The 19,567-nt window shown below is 35.4% G+C and overlaps 1 protein-coding gene across 9 annotated transcripts in view; it reads right to left on the bottom strand.

The window, feature by feature from the left end:
• Nucleotides 1-19,567, bottom strand: part of TANC2 (tetratricopeptide repeat, ankyrin repeat and coiled-coil containing 2) — a 283,842-nt gene that overhangs the window by 175,550 nt on the left and 88,725 nt on the right. For 6 of the 9 annotated variants that reach the window (XR_004421261.1, XM_033089675.1, XM_033089678.1 and 3 more), the window contains one exon: nt 7,910-8,092. Coding sequence is in view for 8 of the 9 variants with exons in the window: in XM_033089675.1 (XP_032945566.1) it covers nt 7,910-8,092 (183 nt within the window). In the remaining variant the exon portion in view is untranslated. The remainder of the gene's footprint in view (nt 1-7,909; nt 8,093-19,567) is intronic. The other 3 variants (XM_033089679.1, XM_033089682.1, XM_033089683.1) reach the window with 1 other exon arrangement.

Here is a 19,567-nt window from a genome sequence, read left to right as displayed (position 1 = left end):
TGAGGCCCTGTGGGTTCAGAAGAAAGTTCTACCCCTCCCTTAACTACCTAGAAGAATCTAAATTGGGGGTCTTGCCCATAATAAATTATTACCAGAAATAGCTTTTTATGACCTATCTATAGGGCAGGACAAATTTATAATTACTGAACATCTGCTCTTATCGTCCTGTGAATGATCTTCCTCCCCTCTGAATCGCCAAAACTCTTACCTCAGGCACAGCATGCCATATATACCCCATTTTACCTTTCTGTCTCTAAACCTTTCTTGTATGTGGGGTCTGACTCATATATGTGGAGTTCCCATACATAAGTATGTAATTAAATTTGGTTATTTTCTCTTGTTTATCTGTCTCATGTAGATTTAATTAGACCAGCCAAAAGAACCTAGAAGGGTAGATAAAAATTTCTTCTTTCCCCACAGGATATCAGAGATTATTAACCAAGTGATTGCTAACTTTTTCACCTGTTAGGATTCGTTTTATTATTTTCCCCATGTAGATTTTCAATTTGAAAGATTTTATCTATGAAAAATTTTATTTATTAAACAAAGAAATAATTATTAACTGGGGTTTCAAATAAATGAGTTGATCACAATAAGGTGATATAATTTCATCTAAAGCAAAACAGGTTAGCCTATGTAATTTTCTGACAAGTAAATGTATATTTTCTTTTAGTTTTTAAATATTGAGATAATATCCAGGGTATAGTATTAAATATTATAGAGCTTAATGGTGGTAAGGATAATGATATTTAAAAAGAAATTAACTGTGAAATGATATGTTTGATATAATAAGTGCTAGGTACATAGGGAAACTCTCTACAAATATTTCTGTATTCCTCTCAGCCCTATATTCTTCCTTACATATAAAGAACAAAAGGTCAAAAAGAGTTAATCTGTTCAGACATATGGCTTACAAATGGATGAGTGTGAAATTTTAACATGGTTCTTTGACCTACCGGAAAGCCTGGACTGTTGACCAGTATGGCACTATCTAAATCCAGTGTGTGTAAACATCACAAAAGGATTCTTTATTTGATGATATATGTTGACATTTAAGTGCTCAAAAATATACACACTGACAAAGACTTTCTCCTTGACTAAACTTTGTCAGGCTCCTTCTAGCCCTCTTTTCCACTATGCTTCATCCTTGGGCCTTATCCTCTGCAGCCTAGCCTAGCTGCCACAACAATCCTGCTAAGTCAGTTTAGTGAGACTTCTTGATATCTGACTGCCCTGGCCTTCCTTCAGCAAGAATTCTGTTCAATTGGTTTAGCAACAATCCCCCTACCCTTGATGTCTCCTCTTAGTAATTTTCCATCCACTGCAGCCCTCCCCACCTGTCGCCTTGGCTATAAATCCTTAGCTGTCTTTACTATATTCAGAATTGAGACCAGTTCTATACTGAGGTCTCTTTTTCCCTAATAGTTCCTGAGTAAAATCCCTCTTTTACCACTTTAATTACAGTCTGGCTCTGGTTTTCTTTAACACTATTGACTCATGATAACTGAAATTATCTAAATTGAATTAAATATTAGAATGTTCTCTACTTTTGGTTTGGAAGACTGCAGGGCCAGCAATGGGAGCCCCTCCTACCAATGAGTAAACCTTGGAGTTTACAACAGCATAATCTTAGAAACAGTATAGGAATGAGGTCCAGATCTAGTTTAATTAGTACTATTATTCCAAAGAGCTGAAAAGTCTTCATACACATTTGCTCATTTTGCCTTAAAAAAAAATTGTAAGATACTTTATCCTTACGGAAAGTAAAATGGAAATATGTGACTTAGGACTGATGGGAGCTTAGACTACCACACATTTACCATGTGTTTTTATTTAATAAAATTCACTCTAATACATCTTGAATTCTAATATTTTTTCTAAAAATGCAAGATATTTACTCATGCTACGATATCATGAACACACTGAAATAAATCAGACTATGTGGACTGACAGTCTCTAGGATCTTTATATTTTCAAAGTGGTTTTTCAATAATTTTCTCAAGACTATGTTTCTATTTTATGCAAGATAAAAATGAGATGAAAAGTAACATTCATTCAATATTTATTACATGCTAGGTTCTATGTTTAAAAAATCTTATTTAATCTTTACAGCAATCCTGTGTATTTTTTTCTAATATTCGCTGAAGTATATCATGAATTCCACTGTTTCCAAAAATTGCAAGATAATTATTCTTATGTGAAGAACATACCATAAGTACACTAAAATATATCACACTATGTAGACTAACATAATGCATAGGCTTTTTTTAAATGTCAAAATAGCTCTCCATGATTTCCCTAGGATGTCTCAGAAACAAGTCAATGATTCCATTTTATCCATGATGAAAATAATATTTTGGCTATAGCGAGCATCTGAAATAACTAGGCTGCAGCATGATCAGATTGGTTATTGTGACTAATTTACCATCTAAATTGGCTTCCACATGGTCATTCCAATCTATTGGTAAATACTTCTTAAATCAGGCCAAAACTGTTTTCCCAAAGACTAGATAATAATCCATGTGACATCAGCATTTGAAGATTACTCCTCAGAAAAGTAGAGGCGTTACTTAAGGCAGTTAAAAAAAATTACTGGAAGGTCATTTTCCAAAGGCTCAGGACTCATATTTGACACAGGTGAAAGTCACACAAATCCCTTCTACAATTATAATTGTAATGAACACTTATTGACTACTTACTCTGTGTCAGACACTCTTATGAGCTTACACGTACCAACTCATCCACTTCTCTTACTAGTCTTGTAAGTATATATTATTATTATCCTTATTTTAGAAACAAGGAAACTAAAAGGCAGAGACTTATAACAAATTTGCACAAGTTTACACAATAAAGAAATGGCAGTCAGGGTCCATTTTGTTATACTGCCTCATAAGATTTTGGATTTTAATGTGGTAAAAAATACAAACACTATATAAAGGTATACAACAAAATTAATTATCCCTCTCCCACTTTTGAGTTAAAGTTACTGTATCTCCACACCACTACCAAATGTATGCATGTGTGTATGTTTGTATGTGTATATTATTTTAAAATACAAAGGGATTACTATTACTGATAAATAGATTTTCATTTTTACTATATAAACAATACTATATACCGGGGGTGCCCCTCCAAAAAAATGTATACAAGTGGACACTTTGGTCAACGTTGCTCAAGCAGTAGTTCGCCATGATCAGACATGTCTGGATGCGATGGAAACCACTTTGAGCACCTCTTGAAATTGCAGAAGTATTCATCTTTTATTATCATTATGTATTGAGTATTACAATTTTAATAGTTTTTTCCTTTTTTAAAATGTGTATACTTTTTTTGGCACCTCTCTTTATACACACACATACATTTCAAACTTGTTCAAATTTATTTATAAAATAAACTCTCGGCAACAAAATCGCTGTGTGCATCAAGGATTATGTACATTATTGCACCAATTTATACCCCTACCAATAGTGTGAAAACTCAAAATTTAACTTTTACAAAACTTACAGTGCACATAATAGCCAAACAGTATAAATTCAGTAAGTGTTGAATGGATGAACTGTTTGGCATTCCTAATTATCTATATTTTAAGAAGTATGCTGAAGGGCTTTATGATATTATGGACAAAAACATCTTGGAAAGAGCAGTGAATAAGAATCTAGAGAACTGTAGCAATCCCATTCCCAGAAATAACTGGGGCAATGGTATGTCGTCTTTACACTCTTTCTTCTACGTCTCCCTTAATGCACAGCAATGTCCAACTAAGCCAAGTTGACCTTGAGGCTTGCCCAACCTCAACGACTTCTAATTTCCCTTTATTGCTTGAACCATTTAGCTTTATCTTCTACTACTTGGAATAAAAAGGTCTTAGTCGATATATCAGAAGCCTTGAGTGAGTTAGCTAACTTCTCTAATCCTCAATTTTGGACAAATTGGACAAATTTGGAGTTTAAGGGCCTGGGTAGTAACCTTGGCTCTGATAGTTTCCTAGTTACCTTATTCTGAGCAAGACATTTTACCTAAGACTTAATTTACTCATCTGTAATATGGAGACACAGGTGAAGAATACATGAGCTAATATGTGTATGTTACAGTAGGCATTCAAATAAGAATTACAATCATTACTACTATCACTCATTAAAAAGTATGACCGTTAAAACATGTAAAGTTTTAAAGTTTCAAATTGGTATCTGATGTTAAAAATAATTTTAATAACGTCACACCAAATTTGAACAAATTTTGTTAACAATAACAGCTAACACATTCTGAGCACTTAATATTTGCCAAACAGTTTTAAACAAGCATTAAACAATGAGATTATCATCAATAGGTAGGCGTGACTACTCGTGAGGTAGGATGTATTTTTATCCTTTTTACAGATGAAAAAACAGAACCACACAGTAGTGAAGTGACTTTCTCAGAGTTGGATTACAAACTCAAGCTGTACGACCACAGAGCCTGCTTCTCTTAACCACTTTCACTGCATTAACATGTTTTTGTATTGAATAGAGTGAGGTATGTATGTATATGTGTGTGTATGTGTGCATATATGTATATATATTTATTTAAAATATATATTTATTTAAATATTGTGTGTATATCTATTTATTTAAAATACATTTATTTAAATATGTGCATATATGTATGTTACTTTTAAAATGTATATATTTATTTAAAAATTAGTTTTCAAGCTCCAAATTATATGTCTTCATTCTTGAGCAGGCCCTTCCCTATTCTCATTCCCTGAAGACCGAAAATAAGTCAAAGTATTTGGAAATGGACTGAACCTATTTCTGCAAATGGGTCTTCATATATACCTGTGTGAAGGACTAAAATAAATATGCTAAAGAGTACAAAGGTTATATAATGATAGGAAAAAGTTAACCTTCATTATATATTTTACAAGATAAAATAAACAAAAAAAGATTGTTTTTTCCACCACTCTTTAACTTGTTAGAAGTTAAAGATCTATTTAAAGATCAGGAAAACTTGTACGAGGTTAACAAACACAGGACACTCTAGTCCCTCACACTCCATTCTCTATACACTTGCCAACAAGATCTGATTAAAAGGTAAATCAGATCATATTACTTCCCATTTCAGCCTAATCCTACAGAGCAGGCTCCTTACCAGGACCCTAAAAACTGACGTCTGCCTACCTCCTCAACTATTTTCTAGAACCCTCTCCTCTGACTTATTCTGCTGAAACCACGCTTGCTTTCTATCAATTCCTTGAACATGCTGATGCTGCTTTCTGCTTCAGGACTTTTGTACTGGGTGTTCCCTCTGCCTGGAAGGCTCTGATCCCAGATCTTCCCACGGATGGCTTCTTTTTGTTATTGATACTTTAGTTCAAATATCACCTCTGACTCTCTTTGATCATTCCATAGAAAGAAATCCTACCTCCACCCCAGTCTCTATCCTATTTCTTACTTTATTATCTTCATAGTACTGGGCAACCTCTAAAATAGAAGTATTTATTTATTGGTTATACATTTATCATCAGTCTCTCTCCTAACTGGACTATAAAAACCTTGAAGTCAGGGGCCTTAAAATAATTGTCTTTTCCACTACTCTCTTAATTGTGTCTAGAGCAGTGCCTGACATACTGTAGGCCCTAAACAAATTATCTGTTGAACGATGAAGTAAAAAGCACAGAAGAATAACAAAGCAAACTACCTTGACTATAGCAGAGACAACGGACAAAATATTAGAATGTCAGAAAGAAAAGAGAACGACCACTCTAGCTCTACTTATTTATTTGTCTGGTAATATGAATACAAGGAATATAGGCACTTGGAGGTTTAAATGCATGGAAATAGCTAAATTAGTAAGTGTAGCACTAATGGCCAGATTAAATTAATGCATTTTGTTAAGAACCACTCTCTGGAAGACATTTCCTTATGGTCAGCTAATCTTTCTCCATTCAACTTTCTTTTTATTTATTCATAACAAAATATAATTAGGAAAGTAAAGATAACTGGTAAACAATCTAAGTTTTTACTTTAACTTTCAAAGTAATTTCATTCCATGTTAAATCAGAAAATTCTTATCTGCTTCAATTGGCAGAAAATAGGCCACAGAGAAATTTTCACAATATCCTCCTTCAGAACACAGATTTCTTTCATTCAGAGATTTAAAAATGCATTCTCAATTTCTAAATTCTTAGGCCCTTGACAGTCTCTTCAACAAAACTATTTGACAGGATACATATACTTCAAACACTGTAAAGTTAAAACTGAATAGTTCATACATGCAATTAACCAAGTATACCTCTTATTACTGCTTCCCTGTATAGACCTCTGTGGTGTCTGACGTGTTACTGTCTTTGTTACTAAACATATTTATCTTTTAATAAAGGTTCCCTATTTAAGTTGAAGATCAAACTGGGCAGGCAAATGGGATAGAAAAGTGGTACCATGTTTCCCTAAAAGTAAGACCGGGTCTTACATTAAGGTTTGCTCCGAAAGACGCATTAGGGCTTATGTTCTGGGGATGTCATCCTGAGAAATCATGCTAGGGCTTATTTTCTGGTTAGATTTTATTTTCAGGGAAACATGGTATCTCCAAAACCTCAGGCAATCCAGCTAACCTCTACAAGGAAAATGAACTTGCCTTGCTATTTCTTACAAAGAGTGTGGTAAAATGAGGCACACCACTTGAAAGCCATCAGATTTGGTTATGCCTTATTTTCAGTAATCAATAATACCTTAAACTGCAAGAAAAAGGGAAGATTTCTAAGCAATAAAATTTTATTCAAGCCCAATCACATAAAATTTATTCTATTTTTAGATATCAGAAGGAAGTAAGTATTTCAGTAAAATGTTACTATTTTAATGATTTTTATCTAATGATCCAAGAATCAAAGTAGATTTTCACACAGTTACTTGAAGGTGCCTAAAAAAATAAGCAATATAAGAGGCATGACTTATGCTTTATGAAAGTACAGAATAAAGAAGTACTATTATTTTAATGAAAATTATAAATATTGTAAAAGTTTCATTTGAAATAGATGGAAGAGTAAAAATTCCATTTTCCCCTCTCTTCTCTTATTTTCTTTAAAATTGTCATATGACAAACAAACCTTCCCACTGTCTAGCTCAATGCTAGACACGTCGGAAGTGGTCAATATATCCTTTGGGAATGACTTAATTTTTTGCCTCCATGCACTCGTAACCCATCAATACTAGTCAACTTACTGACATAGGATATAAATTGATAATGTTAAAAGAAATCTAACAAAGTGACCCATATTTTCACACAAGAGTATCATTCAACATACTAAAATTTCTTCCCTGAAAAAGCGTAAAAGAATAAAAGTTCATTTACTAAAGACACAGTTTCACACCTAACAACTTGATCTGAATGGGTAATACATATTCTGAGATCATATTAAAGGCAGTGCAATCCACAATTTATGAATGATAGTAAGTTATCCTAAGAAGTTTGAGGAATGTACAATGGAGAGAAAAATATCTAAATCTTTTAAAAATAGATACGAAATATACAAATCAGGATTTCAGGCAAAAATATGACTGATGCACCTTTGCTGAACTATGAAGCTCTTATTATCCTAAAATTATAATATCTCCATCTGTTAATCTGACGTGAGCAAGCTGATAAATGGAATCAGAACAACAGTGTATTCTGGCAAAACCTGAAATTTCTTGAAAGCCTAGAAAAATATGTCCACAACAGATGGATCATTTAGCAAATAAATATATCAATCTGTCAAACTGAGTACTATTCTAATTCCCTAAATTAAAATCAGTAGGAGCTCCAAGAGTCTGTGACATTGGGAACGCCAAAACGGAAAAATCTAAAGATGCACATAAACATATCTGATAACGACCTAAAGTGTCATACTGTTAGGTTTCCTGTTAAACATACTAAATTTAGGTAAAGTCCTTACCAGTTAACTTCTTCACAGGTTGGAGCCGAACACTGATAGACTGATGTGTGAGTAAGGGGGAGGATGGAAGAGAGCGAGACATGCCCTCCATAATCCGAATGTGCTGCATACCTTCACTCACTGGAAGTGGTGGGACGGCGTAGTCTGGCTCAAAAGCACAGTCGCTTTCTGTGGAGATGCCACCTGTTAGAAGAGGATGAAACAAAAGAGCTGGTGAGAAAAGATTCTTCTTTCTCTATTAAAACTTACCTTAATAGCCAAAAAGTGGAAACAATGTCATTAACTGGTGAATACATAAACAAAATGTGGCATATCTATACAATGGAATATTATTTAGCAATAAAAAGAATTATGGTCTGCTTCATGCTACACAGATAGTTTTCATGATAAATCTTGAAAACATCATGCTAAGTGAAAGACGCCAGACCCAAAGGTCACATGTTGTAAGATTCCATTTATAGGAAATGTTCAGAACAGTTAAATCCAGCGAGAAAGTAAACTAGTGGTTGCCAGGAACTACAAGGAGGGAGGAACGGGGAGAGACTGCTTGAAGGCACAGGGTTTCCTTTTGGGGTGATGGATGCACAACATTGTAAATGTACTAAAAGCCACTGAATTGTACACTTTAAAATGTTTAAAATGGTGAACTTTGAAAAAATTTTATGTTGATATATACCATACATATTTATTCAAACCAGAAGCCTAGTAATCTTTGTTAATTTCTTCCCGACACATCCCTTTGCAACAAACACAGCAGTTCTGCAGATTATCACCCTAAAATAAATTTCACATCTGCACGTTCTCTCCATTTCTCCTACCACTACCATAGTCCAGACCACTATTACCTTTCCCCAAAACTTCTGTTGGTAGAAATCTGGATTACTACTTAATCCTTGGATTTTAGAAAGTTTACCAGGATATGTCTTAACTTTTTCCTTCTCCTTAGACTCTGGATGCTTTCGTTTACTATGCTGACAAATCCTTCTCTTCCAACTGTTCTTTTTCCTCTCTCTGGTTCTGGGATCAGATGGATATTATATATCTTAGACCTATTTTTCAAGTTTCTTTCTCTCATAAAGATTTCTAATCTTTGGGCTTTCATGAATAAACTTGAGACTGATTTATGTGGAATTATATTATTTTACAGGTTTATAAACAAAGAGGCATGCCATTAGTATAATTCACTGAGTAATCCTTTTATTGAGCAAAATCAGCATTAGATTTTTTAAAAGCAATATATCTAGAAGAATACATTTGATTTAGTGAAGCTCCTCTTTTCACTTGAAGTGTTCCAATGTTAAAACTTAGCTGATAATTTTAGAATCCAATAATACTCCTTAAGGAATAATACTGCAATTAGTCCAGTCTGGATGGCCTAGTTTACTTTTCTGCTTAAAAATATTTTCCTCCATCTTCTCTGTCCCATAAATTGAGCTTGAACTCATTGACACTAAGAAAAAAAACTAAAAGTATATGTTTCAACTAAAGAAAAGTGCTGGTAAGTGTTCACAGAATTTGACTGTATTAGTCAATCTTTCTCGGGTAAATAGCAACCTCAAAATCTCAGTAGTCTACAACAACGTTACCTTTATGCTCATGATATCTGCAGGCTGACTATAGGTCAGCTGATCTAAGCTGGGCTATCAGGTTCAGAACTATTCTGAAGTGTCAATGATATTGAGCCTAGTCACCAAAGAGGCAGTGAATACATGGGGAATACTCTTTTCCTGGTAGGTCACAGGAATGCAGAAGGCCAAGTCAAATCAGAGGAGCACACTAAGACACTCCAGCTGGCACCCTTTAGTGGGAACTACTGAAAAGTTGCACAGCAAAAGGAATGAATGTATAATTTTATAACAGGAAGTAAGTGAAAAATTGGGAATCCAATTTACCAAGCATATCGGATAATATTTACTGGTAATCCAAATTACTCAATCTTTATTTTCTATCTTTTTTCTCCCTAACATGCTTCCTGCTTCCATCAACCAAATAAAAGTTACTGAAATAATGTGATAGAGATACGGCAGAATAAAATAAACTGCTAATTTGGCAGGAAAAATTCAGTTATGCTGGACACCTGATGATTAGATATTCAAAAGTTGAACTAAGAAAGGACAGAGATATCAAGTATATGCACATAAAAGGAAGGTTAGGAGTAGTAATGATTCAATAAAAATTTCAGTCATCACTAGTCTTATATTTAATACATGATTATTAATATTAAAGTTTAAGTTAATAAAAAATTCCTTAGCCTAAGGCAATACCTAGAGAACTGCCTTCTAATTTTTCATGTTATATAAATAACCACAAATAACACTTATAAATCAAAAACCACCAGCATGATAATTCACTGAACTATATATCTGATTTGCAAATTTTTCAGTTTACATGTTATAATTCAGTACAATTTTATTTTTTTTAAAGTACACAGAAAAATAAAACAAAACATAGCATGGTGATAAACTAGTCCCTAAAGTCAAAGAGCTCTTACATATTTCTGAAACAAAGGGATTTTGCCTAAATTATTCCAAACGTCCTTTTAAATCAAGGCTTATACCAACCACTCTGTTACTTGGTAATAGTCTCATAACAAGTACATCCATTAGGCAGGAAACAGGCCAAGAGAAGTGTAAAAAGACAGCATGATGGCCTACGAAGAAAATTCTTCATAGAATTTGAGTTAAGCAAACTCAAAGTTAGGCAAACTCAAAGATTAGAGTCAATATACAAGAATCAAGTGTCTTTTTATATATTAGCAATGACCACTTGGAAAATAAAAATGTAAAAAACCAGTATTATTAAACTAGTGCTATTAAAAACATGAAATAATTAGAAATAAATCTAACAAAATATGTACAATAGTGTAATATTTGTAGGCTGAAAACTATAAAACATGATGAAAGAAATAAAAGACCTAAAAGGAGAGATATACTGAGTTTGTGGGTCTGAAGATTCCTTATCATGATGTTAATTCTCCTCAATCTATGGGTTTGAAACAATCCCAATGTAAACTCAGTAGGCCGTTTTTTTTGGTAGAAATCAACAAACCGATTTTAAAATTTGTATGTAAAGACAAAAGAACTCAGGACAGACAAAACAATTTTGAACAAAGAAAAACTCTGGAGTCTCACAGTACTTAATTTCAAGACTAAATGTAAAAGACAATAATCCAAAGAGTATACGGATTGGCAAAAGAATGGACACCCAATCAATGGAACAGACTAGAGAGTCCAGAAAAAGACTCACAAAAATATAGTCAACTAAATTTTGACAAAGGTGCAAGGGCAACTCAATGTCAAAAAGATAATCTTTACAACAAACAGATTTGGAACAATTACATATCCACATGAAAAACATCAACCTATACCTTCACCACATATGACAATCAAATTGAAATGGATCACAGACATTAATGTAAAGCCTAAAATCACAAAACTTCTAGAAAAAAACATAGGAGAAAAATCTGTGTGACTCTGTGTCAGGCAAAATTTTTTTTACAATGGACCCAAAAAAAGATGACCCATATAAGAAAAACTGGTAAGCTGGAAATCACAAAAACTTAAAATTCTAACTCTTCAAAACATACTGTTACAAAATGAAAAACCAGTACCAACTGAGAGACATATTTGTAAACTACATATCTGATTAAGAACTGTTATTTAGAATATAAGAACTCTCTTAATTTAGTAACAAGAAACTACCCCAATTTAAAAAATAGGCTAAAGATTTGAACAGACACTACACAAAGTAAGAGATATGTATGTCAGATAAGCACGTGAAAAGATACTCAACATCACTAATCATCAGGGAACTACAAATTAGAAGATGTCACTACACACCAAGTGAAATGGCTAAAATTAAGCTAACAAAACCAAGTGCTAGGAAGGATGAACTAGAACACTTACATATTGCTGATGAAATACCAAACATTATGTACAACTTTGGGAAACAGTTCGACATTTTAAATATAAACTTACCATATGACCCAGCAATCCAATACTTAGACATTTACCCCCAAAAATGAAGACACATTGCTCCCCCTCATTCAAAGAGTAGACTTATTCATAATCTCCCCAAACTGGAAACTACCCAAAAGTCCATCAACTGTGAATGGGTCAACAAATTGTGGGATATACCGGGAGTGCCAAAAAAAGGTATACAAGTGGACATTTTGGTCAACGTTGCTCAAGCAGCAGTTCACTGAAATTAGAAGTGTCTGGACACTGATGGTAACCACTTTGAGCACCTCTTGTAATTGCAGAAGTCAAGCATGACTTGTATTCATCATTTATTATCGGTATATATAGAGTATTACAATTTTAATACAGTTTCCCTTTCTTAAAATGTGTATATGTTTTTTTGGCACCCTCTGTCCATACAATTGAATATTACTTGGCAATAAACTACTGACATATGCAAAAAGAAATTAAAAAAAAAAAGAATGAACCTCAAGAGCATTAAAGCATAAAGAGCCAGAATCAAAAGACTACACACTGTATGGTTTCATTTATAGAATATTCTGAAAAATATTATAGTAACAGTTGACAAGGACTGGAGTTGGGGGGAAAGGGACTGACTACAAAAGGGCATGATGGAACTTTATATGATGATGAAAATAAACTATACTTGGTTTTACTGGTAATTACCTGACCATCTATGTTTGTAAAAATTCATGGTACTATATACTTAAGAGGGGCAAATTTTATTGTATATAAACTTCAGTAAACCTGACTTAAAAAGTCCTAAAGAACTTTGTGATAATATGCTTACTGTATGTACATTTATGATTTTCAAACTTTTCTGATTGCAGGTTTTATTTCAATGAAAGTCTACTTTTTAAAAGTATAGAGAAAAATAAAAAAAGTATGGAGAAAAAAATAGTATAGGTGATAAACTAGCCCCAAAAACAAGTGTAATCATGTCAAACATATTGTACATAATAACAATGCATAATTTGTCAAGGTGCTTTCATACATTTCTGAAACACGGAGGTTTGGCCTAGATTATTTCTAATGTTGTTTCAAGGCAAGATTTATTCCACTCTGAGTCTGCACCATTCTCACAAGTTCATGTATTAATCAAAAAATGAGTCAGAGAAAGTTTAATAATTAATACAGAATCACAAAATTAGAAGCAGAAGATAGAAACCAAAATCCTTACTATAGTCTATAAGGCTCTACACGATCTGGTCCCACCTACTTAATTCTCTGACCTCATCAAACCTCCCAATTTCTCTGACTTCATCACTTCCCACTTCCGTCGTCAATTCACAATGCTTCTGTCACACTGGCCTTTCAGTTCCTTGATCTGGCCAAATTTATTCCCAATTTATGACCTTTGCCTGTTTCTTCTACCTAAAATGCTCAGTCCCAGGATCTTTGCAAAATTGGCTCTCCTTTGTCTTTATACGGTCCTAGCTCAGATGTCACCTCCTCAGGAAGGCCTACGTGGACTGATCTAGCCTAAAGTTATCCTCCACTCTTCTCCACCTTTCATTCTCTATCACATAATCCTGTTTTATTTTCTTGATAGCACTTATTACCTGAAATTACCTGCTTTTTTTATTTGTCTCACTCCTCTAGAATGAAAGCATCATAACAATAGGGATTTTTTTCTCTAGCTTGTTTATTGCTCTTGCCCCTCAGCCTGATTGAAACCTCTGGTACTGGGGCAGCCTCTGGGTGGGCAGGGGTGGCACAGCTGACTCAGGCCTCTAGTCTGCTGCGGGGGCCCAGATCTGGCCCTTCCATCTGCCTGGGATGCTCTGCCCTAGCATATTCTGTCAGTGTTCTCTTCTCAAGCATGGTCTCAGCATAGAACATCTTTCCTTAAAGTCTTTAATGCACTGGCTAGGATCTCGACACAGAGTTGAAGAAAAGCAGTGAGAGCAGGTATCAGAGAGGGAAAATTCAGCTTTTCCCTACTGTTTGCATCAATAAGATGCAAATTGAAGGGAATCTTAGTGAGATGAATTCTATGTGAAAAAGCCTTTAGAAGGAGCACTGATCTTGTTTTGCAAGAGAGAAATCAGAGACAAATCATGAATGTAAGAATGGTAAGAAAGCTTCAGTAACCATTATCCCCATTAGAAACATGGGAGATGTCAAAATGAAAAGAAACTCTTCAAATAATTTTAGAGCACAAGAGCATTTGGTCTATAGTCATCCTCAAAATGTACATGAGATCTCACACTGCAGACAAACTTTATTAATGTAATCAATGCGGAAAGTTCTTTAGAAACATCTCTAGTCTTGTGGTGCACAGAGAATACTGGGAAGAAACTCTATGAACACAAAGACTTACAGCAAAACCTTCAGTGGGATCACTCATTTACTGCTCATCTGAGCATCCATCCAGACTGGGGAGAAACTCCACAAGGGAATGACTGAGAAAAAGCCTTCAGTAGGAACATTAAGCTCACAATGCCTATGTGAATACACACAAGAAAGAAACACTATGACTATAATGAAGTCAGAAAAGCTTTCAAAAGGGACTGTATTTAATCTCACTGAACACATGAGTACATCCTGGGAAGAAAGTCTATGAATGCAATGACTGTGGGTACGTTTTTATAAGTTACTCATACCATGGGAAAAAAGTGAGCACACACAGAGAAGAAAAACCGTATACGTGTAACGAATGTGAGAACGGCTTTAATGGTCCCTTTAGACTTTACAGACATGAGAATTCACACTGGAGAGGGAACACGAATATATACAACGTGGGAAAGGCTTCAGCCCCAAATTTTCCCTGTTCTACATAACAGAATTAATATAAAGACACAAATCATGAGTGTTTTACAAATACCAGCAAGAATATAGCAAGGATACAGCAAGGATATATAAAAAACATGATTAGTTTGAGAGGCAGGATAAGCCTATTCCAACTTCCCTTGCCCAGTGAATACAAATATAAACCCTTGAAAGAATACATAGAGCTCACTTCCAGTTTCCTAAAAGGGAGGGAAAAAACCCCAACTGAGAAGTACAGGTGAAGCGCACAGTACAGGAGCACAGGCTTACTGAAAGACTGAGACCAGATCTTAGACCTATAGAATGCTTCCCCTCCTGCGTGCCTTACCATTCCATTACTTTTACCACACTTCTTTTTACCCAGTTTAGCATGTGCCCTTTTAACAAAGCAGAATACCTGTCACACAGCAGAAACTTACAAGGTGTACTAAAAAGCAAAACACACAATTTGAAGAGACAAACATACATCAGAACCAGACCTAGATATGGCAGGGATGATGGAATTATCAAACTGTGAATTTAAATACTTAGGTATAATTCTAACAAACTATGTACAAGATACATATGAGAAAAACTACAAAACTCTAATGAAAGAAATCTAAGCTCTAAATAGATGCAGAGAGAGTCTGTGTTCATGGATAGGAAGATTTAGTATTGTCAAAATGTTGGTTCTTCCCAACCTGATTTATTAGATTCAATGCAATCCCAATTAAATCCCAGGTAGCTATTTTGTTGATATCAACAAACTGATTCTAATGTTTACATGGAGAGGCAAAAGACATAGAATAGTCAACTCAATATCTGAAGAAGAAGAACAAAGATGGAGGGCTGACACTACTGAACTGCCAGACTTACTATAAAGCAACAGTAAGAAAGGCAGTGTGGTACTGTGAAGAAATGAACAAACAGATCCATGGAACAGAATAGAGAGCCCAGAAATAGACCCACAGTCAACAGAACTTTGACAAAGGAGCGAAGTGGCAATACAATGGAGAAAAGATAGTCTTTTCAACAAATGGTGCTGGGACAACTGGACATCCACATTCAAAAAAATGAATCTAGAAACAGACTTTATGCCCGTCACAAAACAATTATAACTCAATACGTGTCACACACCTAAATATAACACGTAAAAGTATAAAACTCCTGGAAGATAACATAGGAGAAAATCTGTATGACCTTGGATACGGCAGTCGCTTTTCAGATACAACCCTACAGGCATGATCCCTGACAGAACTAACTGATAAGCTAGACTGCATTAAAATTTAAAACTTCTCTGTGAAAGACACTGTCAAGAATTAAGAAAAGACTCAGACTGGGAGAAAATATTTGCAAAAGACACATTTGATAAAGAGCTATTATCCAAAATACACAAACTCAACAACAAGAAAATGTAAAGCACAGGCAAAAGATCTGAAGACACCTCACCAAAGAAAGTATATAGGTGGCAAATAAGTATATGAAAAGATATTCGATAGTATATGTCATTAAAGAACTGCAAATTAAAACAACGAGATACCACTACACACCTATAAGAATGGCCAAAATCCAAAACATAACAACATCAAATGCTGGCAAGGATGTAGAACAAAAAGGAACTCTCATTCCCTGCTGATGGAAATGCAAAATGGTCAATTCACTTTGGAAGACAGTTTGGCAGTTTCTTAAAGAACTAAACACTCTTTTACCTTACAATCCAGCAATTTGAGCTTCTCGGTATTTACCCAAATGAGTTGAAACCTTACATTCACACAAAAACCTGCACATGGATGTTGACAGCAGCTTTATTCATCACGGTCAAACTTGGACACAACCAGGATGCCCTTCAGTAGGTGAATGGATAAACTGTGTGGCATCCAGACAATGGAGTGCTAAAAAGAATGAGCCATCACACCATGAAAAGACACAGAGTAACCTTAAAGGTAATACTAAGCGAAAGAAGCCAATCAGAAAGAGGTATGTGCTATATAATTCCAACTGTATTAACATTCTGGAAAATGCAAAGCTATGGAAACAGTAAAAAGATCAGTGGTTTCCAGGGACTGGGGCAGAGAGGGATGAATAGTCAAGAGCACAGAGGATTTCTAGGGCAGTGAAACTATTCTGCATGATACTGTAATGGTAGATACATGTCATTATACATTTGTCAAAACCCATATAACACCAAGAGTGAGCCCTAATGTAAAGTATGGACTTTGGGTGATAATGATGTGTCAATGTAGGTTCATTGATTGTAACACGTGTACCACTGTGGTGCAGGCTGTTAACAGTGGGGGAGGCTGTACAAGTGTGGGTGCATGAGGCATACAGGGATTCTCTGTACTTTCCAGTCAATCTTACTGTGAACCTAAACTACTCTAAAATACAAAATCTATTTTTTAATGTAAATATACAAACGTAAAAACAAACAAAAAAGGATGCACAGAGTAGCTATCTGAGGACTGTGAAAATAAATAGTAACGAGCAGATTGGGAAAGAAGTACAGAATATATATAGTTCCACTGAAGTGGTGGTAAGTTTACCATGTTTTTTCCCCTGGTATTGCCTAGCCTAGACTCAAAGGCAGCTCAAAACTCGTAAGTGTATACCAGGTAAGAAAAAGCTCCAAGAAAATCTCTCCCATTCTGGTGAGGAGCAAGAAAGCGGGCCCTTACTGGTCTCAGAAACTAGTGGAAATCCTCTTTTTTCCCCTTTCGCCTCTATCCCAGTCTCCAGGCAATTCTATGACAGCAGCAGCACAGAGATGGTAGCGGTGAATGGGCAAGTACCTAAACTCTGAGAGAAGGCAATCTTTTTCTCTGACCCCATGAACTGTGACCGTAATGGTGTGAAACAAATCCTCATAGTCTTTTTTCTTCTTTCTCCTCTTATCACTTGATCTGGATACAGACATAGTTGCAGGAGGGGGAAAACGAGGCCTGTTTACTGAGAGCTCTACATGATAACACACAGATAACAACAACACTACAGCCCCACTCTGGGGTAGGCGTGAAGGACAGTGGCGAAGGACACCCTTCCAGTGGCAGAAATCTGAGACAGGGTACCCAGTTGTTCATTTTGCCTGGAAGCGAGAGGTGACAGAGATACGTTCTATACTGACTGGTGGACAGTGTTTAATGGTATGACTGGATATTCAGGGATTTGGAGTGAATGATTAGAAAACGGATGACAAGTAAATTGGAGGATGAGGTATACGGATAGGCCTCTTTGAAAGAGCCGAGTATGACATAATTTATGTCCCATCTGAATGCTTACCAAAGAGCAAACTGTAGAGAAGATGCTATTAATAATAACCCAGTAAATAGGATGACCTGTTTAGAGGATTCGGTCAATCTCTTTACCCAGCTGCTCTATCCTTGCCCAATGGGCTCATTAACAAAGAGGCCATGGGAGCAGGGATGGATATACATGGGCTCGGCAATATGAACTTCCACTCACCAAGGCCAATCTGACTATAGCCATTGCTGGGGTCCCACCCGTCAACAGCCAAGCATGCTGCATGTACCAGGGAAGAGGTAGATGCATAACCCCAATATACGGTACCATTCATGGGGTGGTCAGCCAGTTCTCTCTCTATTCATTTCTAGCTCCTGGTAATTTACCCTTCCTTTTTAATAAATCAACTACGAATTTAAAATAAATATTGTTCATAGTGTGACGGTTTTCAAGTTGTCTAAGTCTGCCCCCTTGTGGGAACCAGCTTCTCAATCTCTCACTAGGAATAAAACTTACTAAATCAACCTGCACCTCAAATGAAACAGAACAAAAAATGTATTTGCTCAATAATAACTTTACCCCAGGCTTTACTAACAGGTTCCTTCCTCATCCTTTGTTATCCAACTATTTATGACCCTTCATTAAAATATTTAAACTAATACACACATAACTTTGTGTATGTCAGTGTGAGTTCAGTGACACGCCCCTAGCATCCCAAGATAATAAAAAGTTGGTTAGAGGGTCAATTTCAAGTTTAATTTTATGGAAAAAGAGTGCTACACAAAGAATAAACAACAAAAACTTCAGTATCTGAAGAAATATAGGACTAGAAATAAAGATACTTCAGAAGGATTTATCATTTAAGGGTAGATCTTTCTTCCAAGTCTTATCCAACCACCAACAAATTCGTATTTCAAATATCGGAATGGAAAGGCTCTAAATACATGCCGCTATCAAAGCTGATTTGAATGAAACTTTGGGCGCAGATCACTATAAAACCTGAAACATTTTCCTACTAAAAATAGTACCTACTTCATGGTACAATTCTGAGAAATAAATGAACATTATGTGAAAGTACTTAGCCCAGAGCCTGGCATATATGTATTAGTACATGTTATGTTTATTTTCTTTATTTCTAAAGCAATCTATGTTGAAAGCTAAATGATTTTTTATCATAATGATAAACTATTAATACAACAAAATAATTCTATACATTAGTGATGCCACTATACCAGACATACTCTTACACTGAGATAAAGAAATTATACAATGGATGTTAAATAATTTTCCTTATCATTCTGTATAATAAAACACTGTTGGCTTAATAAAGAAATCTTTGTAACTTACCAGACTAAAGAAAAATTTTTGTATGTTTCAAGAGCATGAACATCTCAATACTAAGTATTTTACATATTTATGAGGACAGAAAAAGAATCAGAAGATAGGGCCAGCCAGGTGGCTCAGGTGGTTGGAGCTCCGTGCTCCTAACTCCAAAGGCTGCTGGTTCGATTCCCACGTGGGCCAGTGGGCTCTCAACCACAAGGTTGCCGGTTCAACTCCTCGAGTCCCATCCTGGTGGGCTCCACCCCCTGCAACTAAGGTTGAACATGGCACCTTGAGCTGAGCTGCCGCTGAGCTCCCAGATGGCTCAGTTGGTTGGAGCGCGTCCTCTCAACCACAAGGTTGCCGG

Source organism: Rhinolophus ferrumequinum, chromosome 21, assembly GCF_004115265.2.
Source record: "Rhinolophus ferrumequinum isolate MPI-CBG mRhiFer1 chromosome 21, mRhiFer1_v1.p, whole genome shotgun sequence".
Lineage (NCBI taxonomy): Eukaryota > Metazoa > Chordata > Mammalia > Chiroptera > Rhinolophidae > Rhinolophus > Rhinolophus ferrumequinum.
Note: the sequence above shows the minus strand (reverse complement) of the source record. Positions and strands in the feature narration are given on the sequence as shown.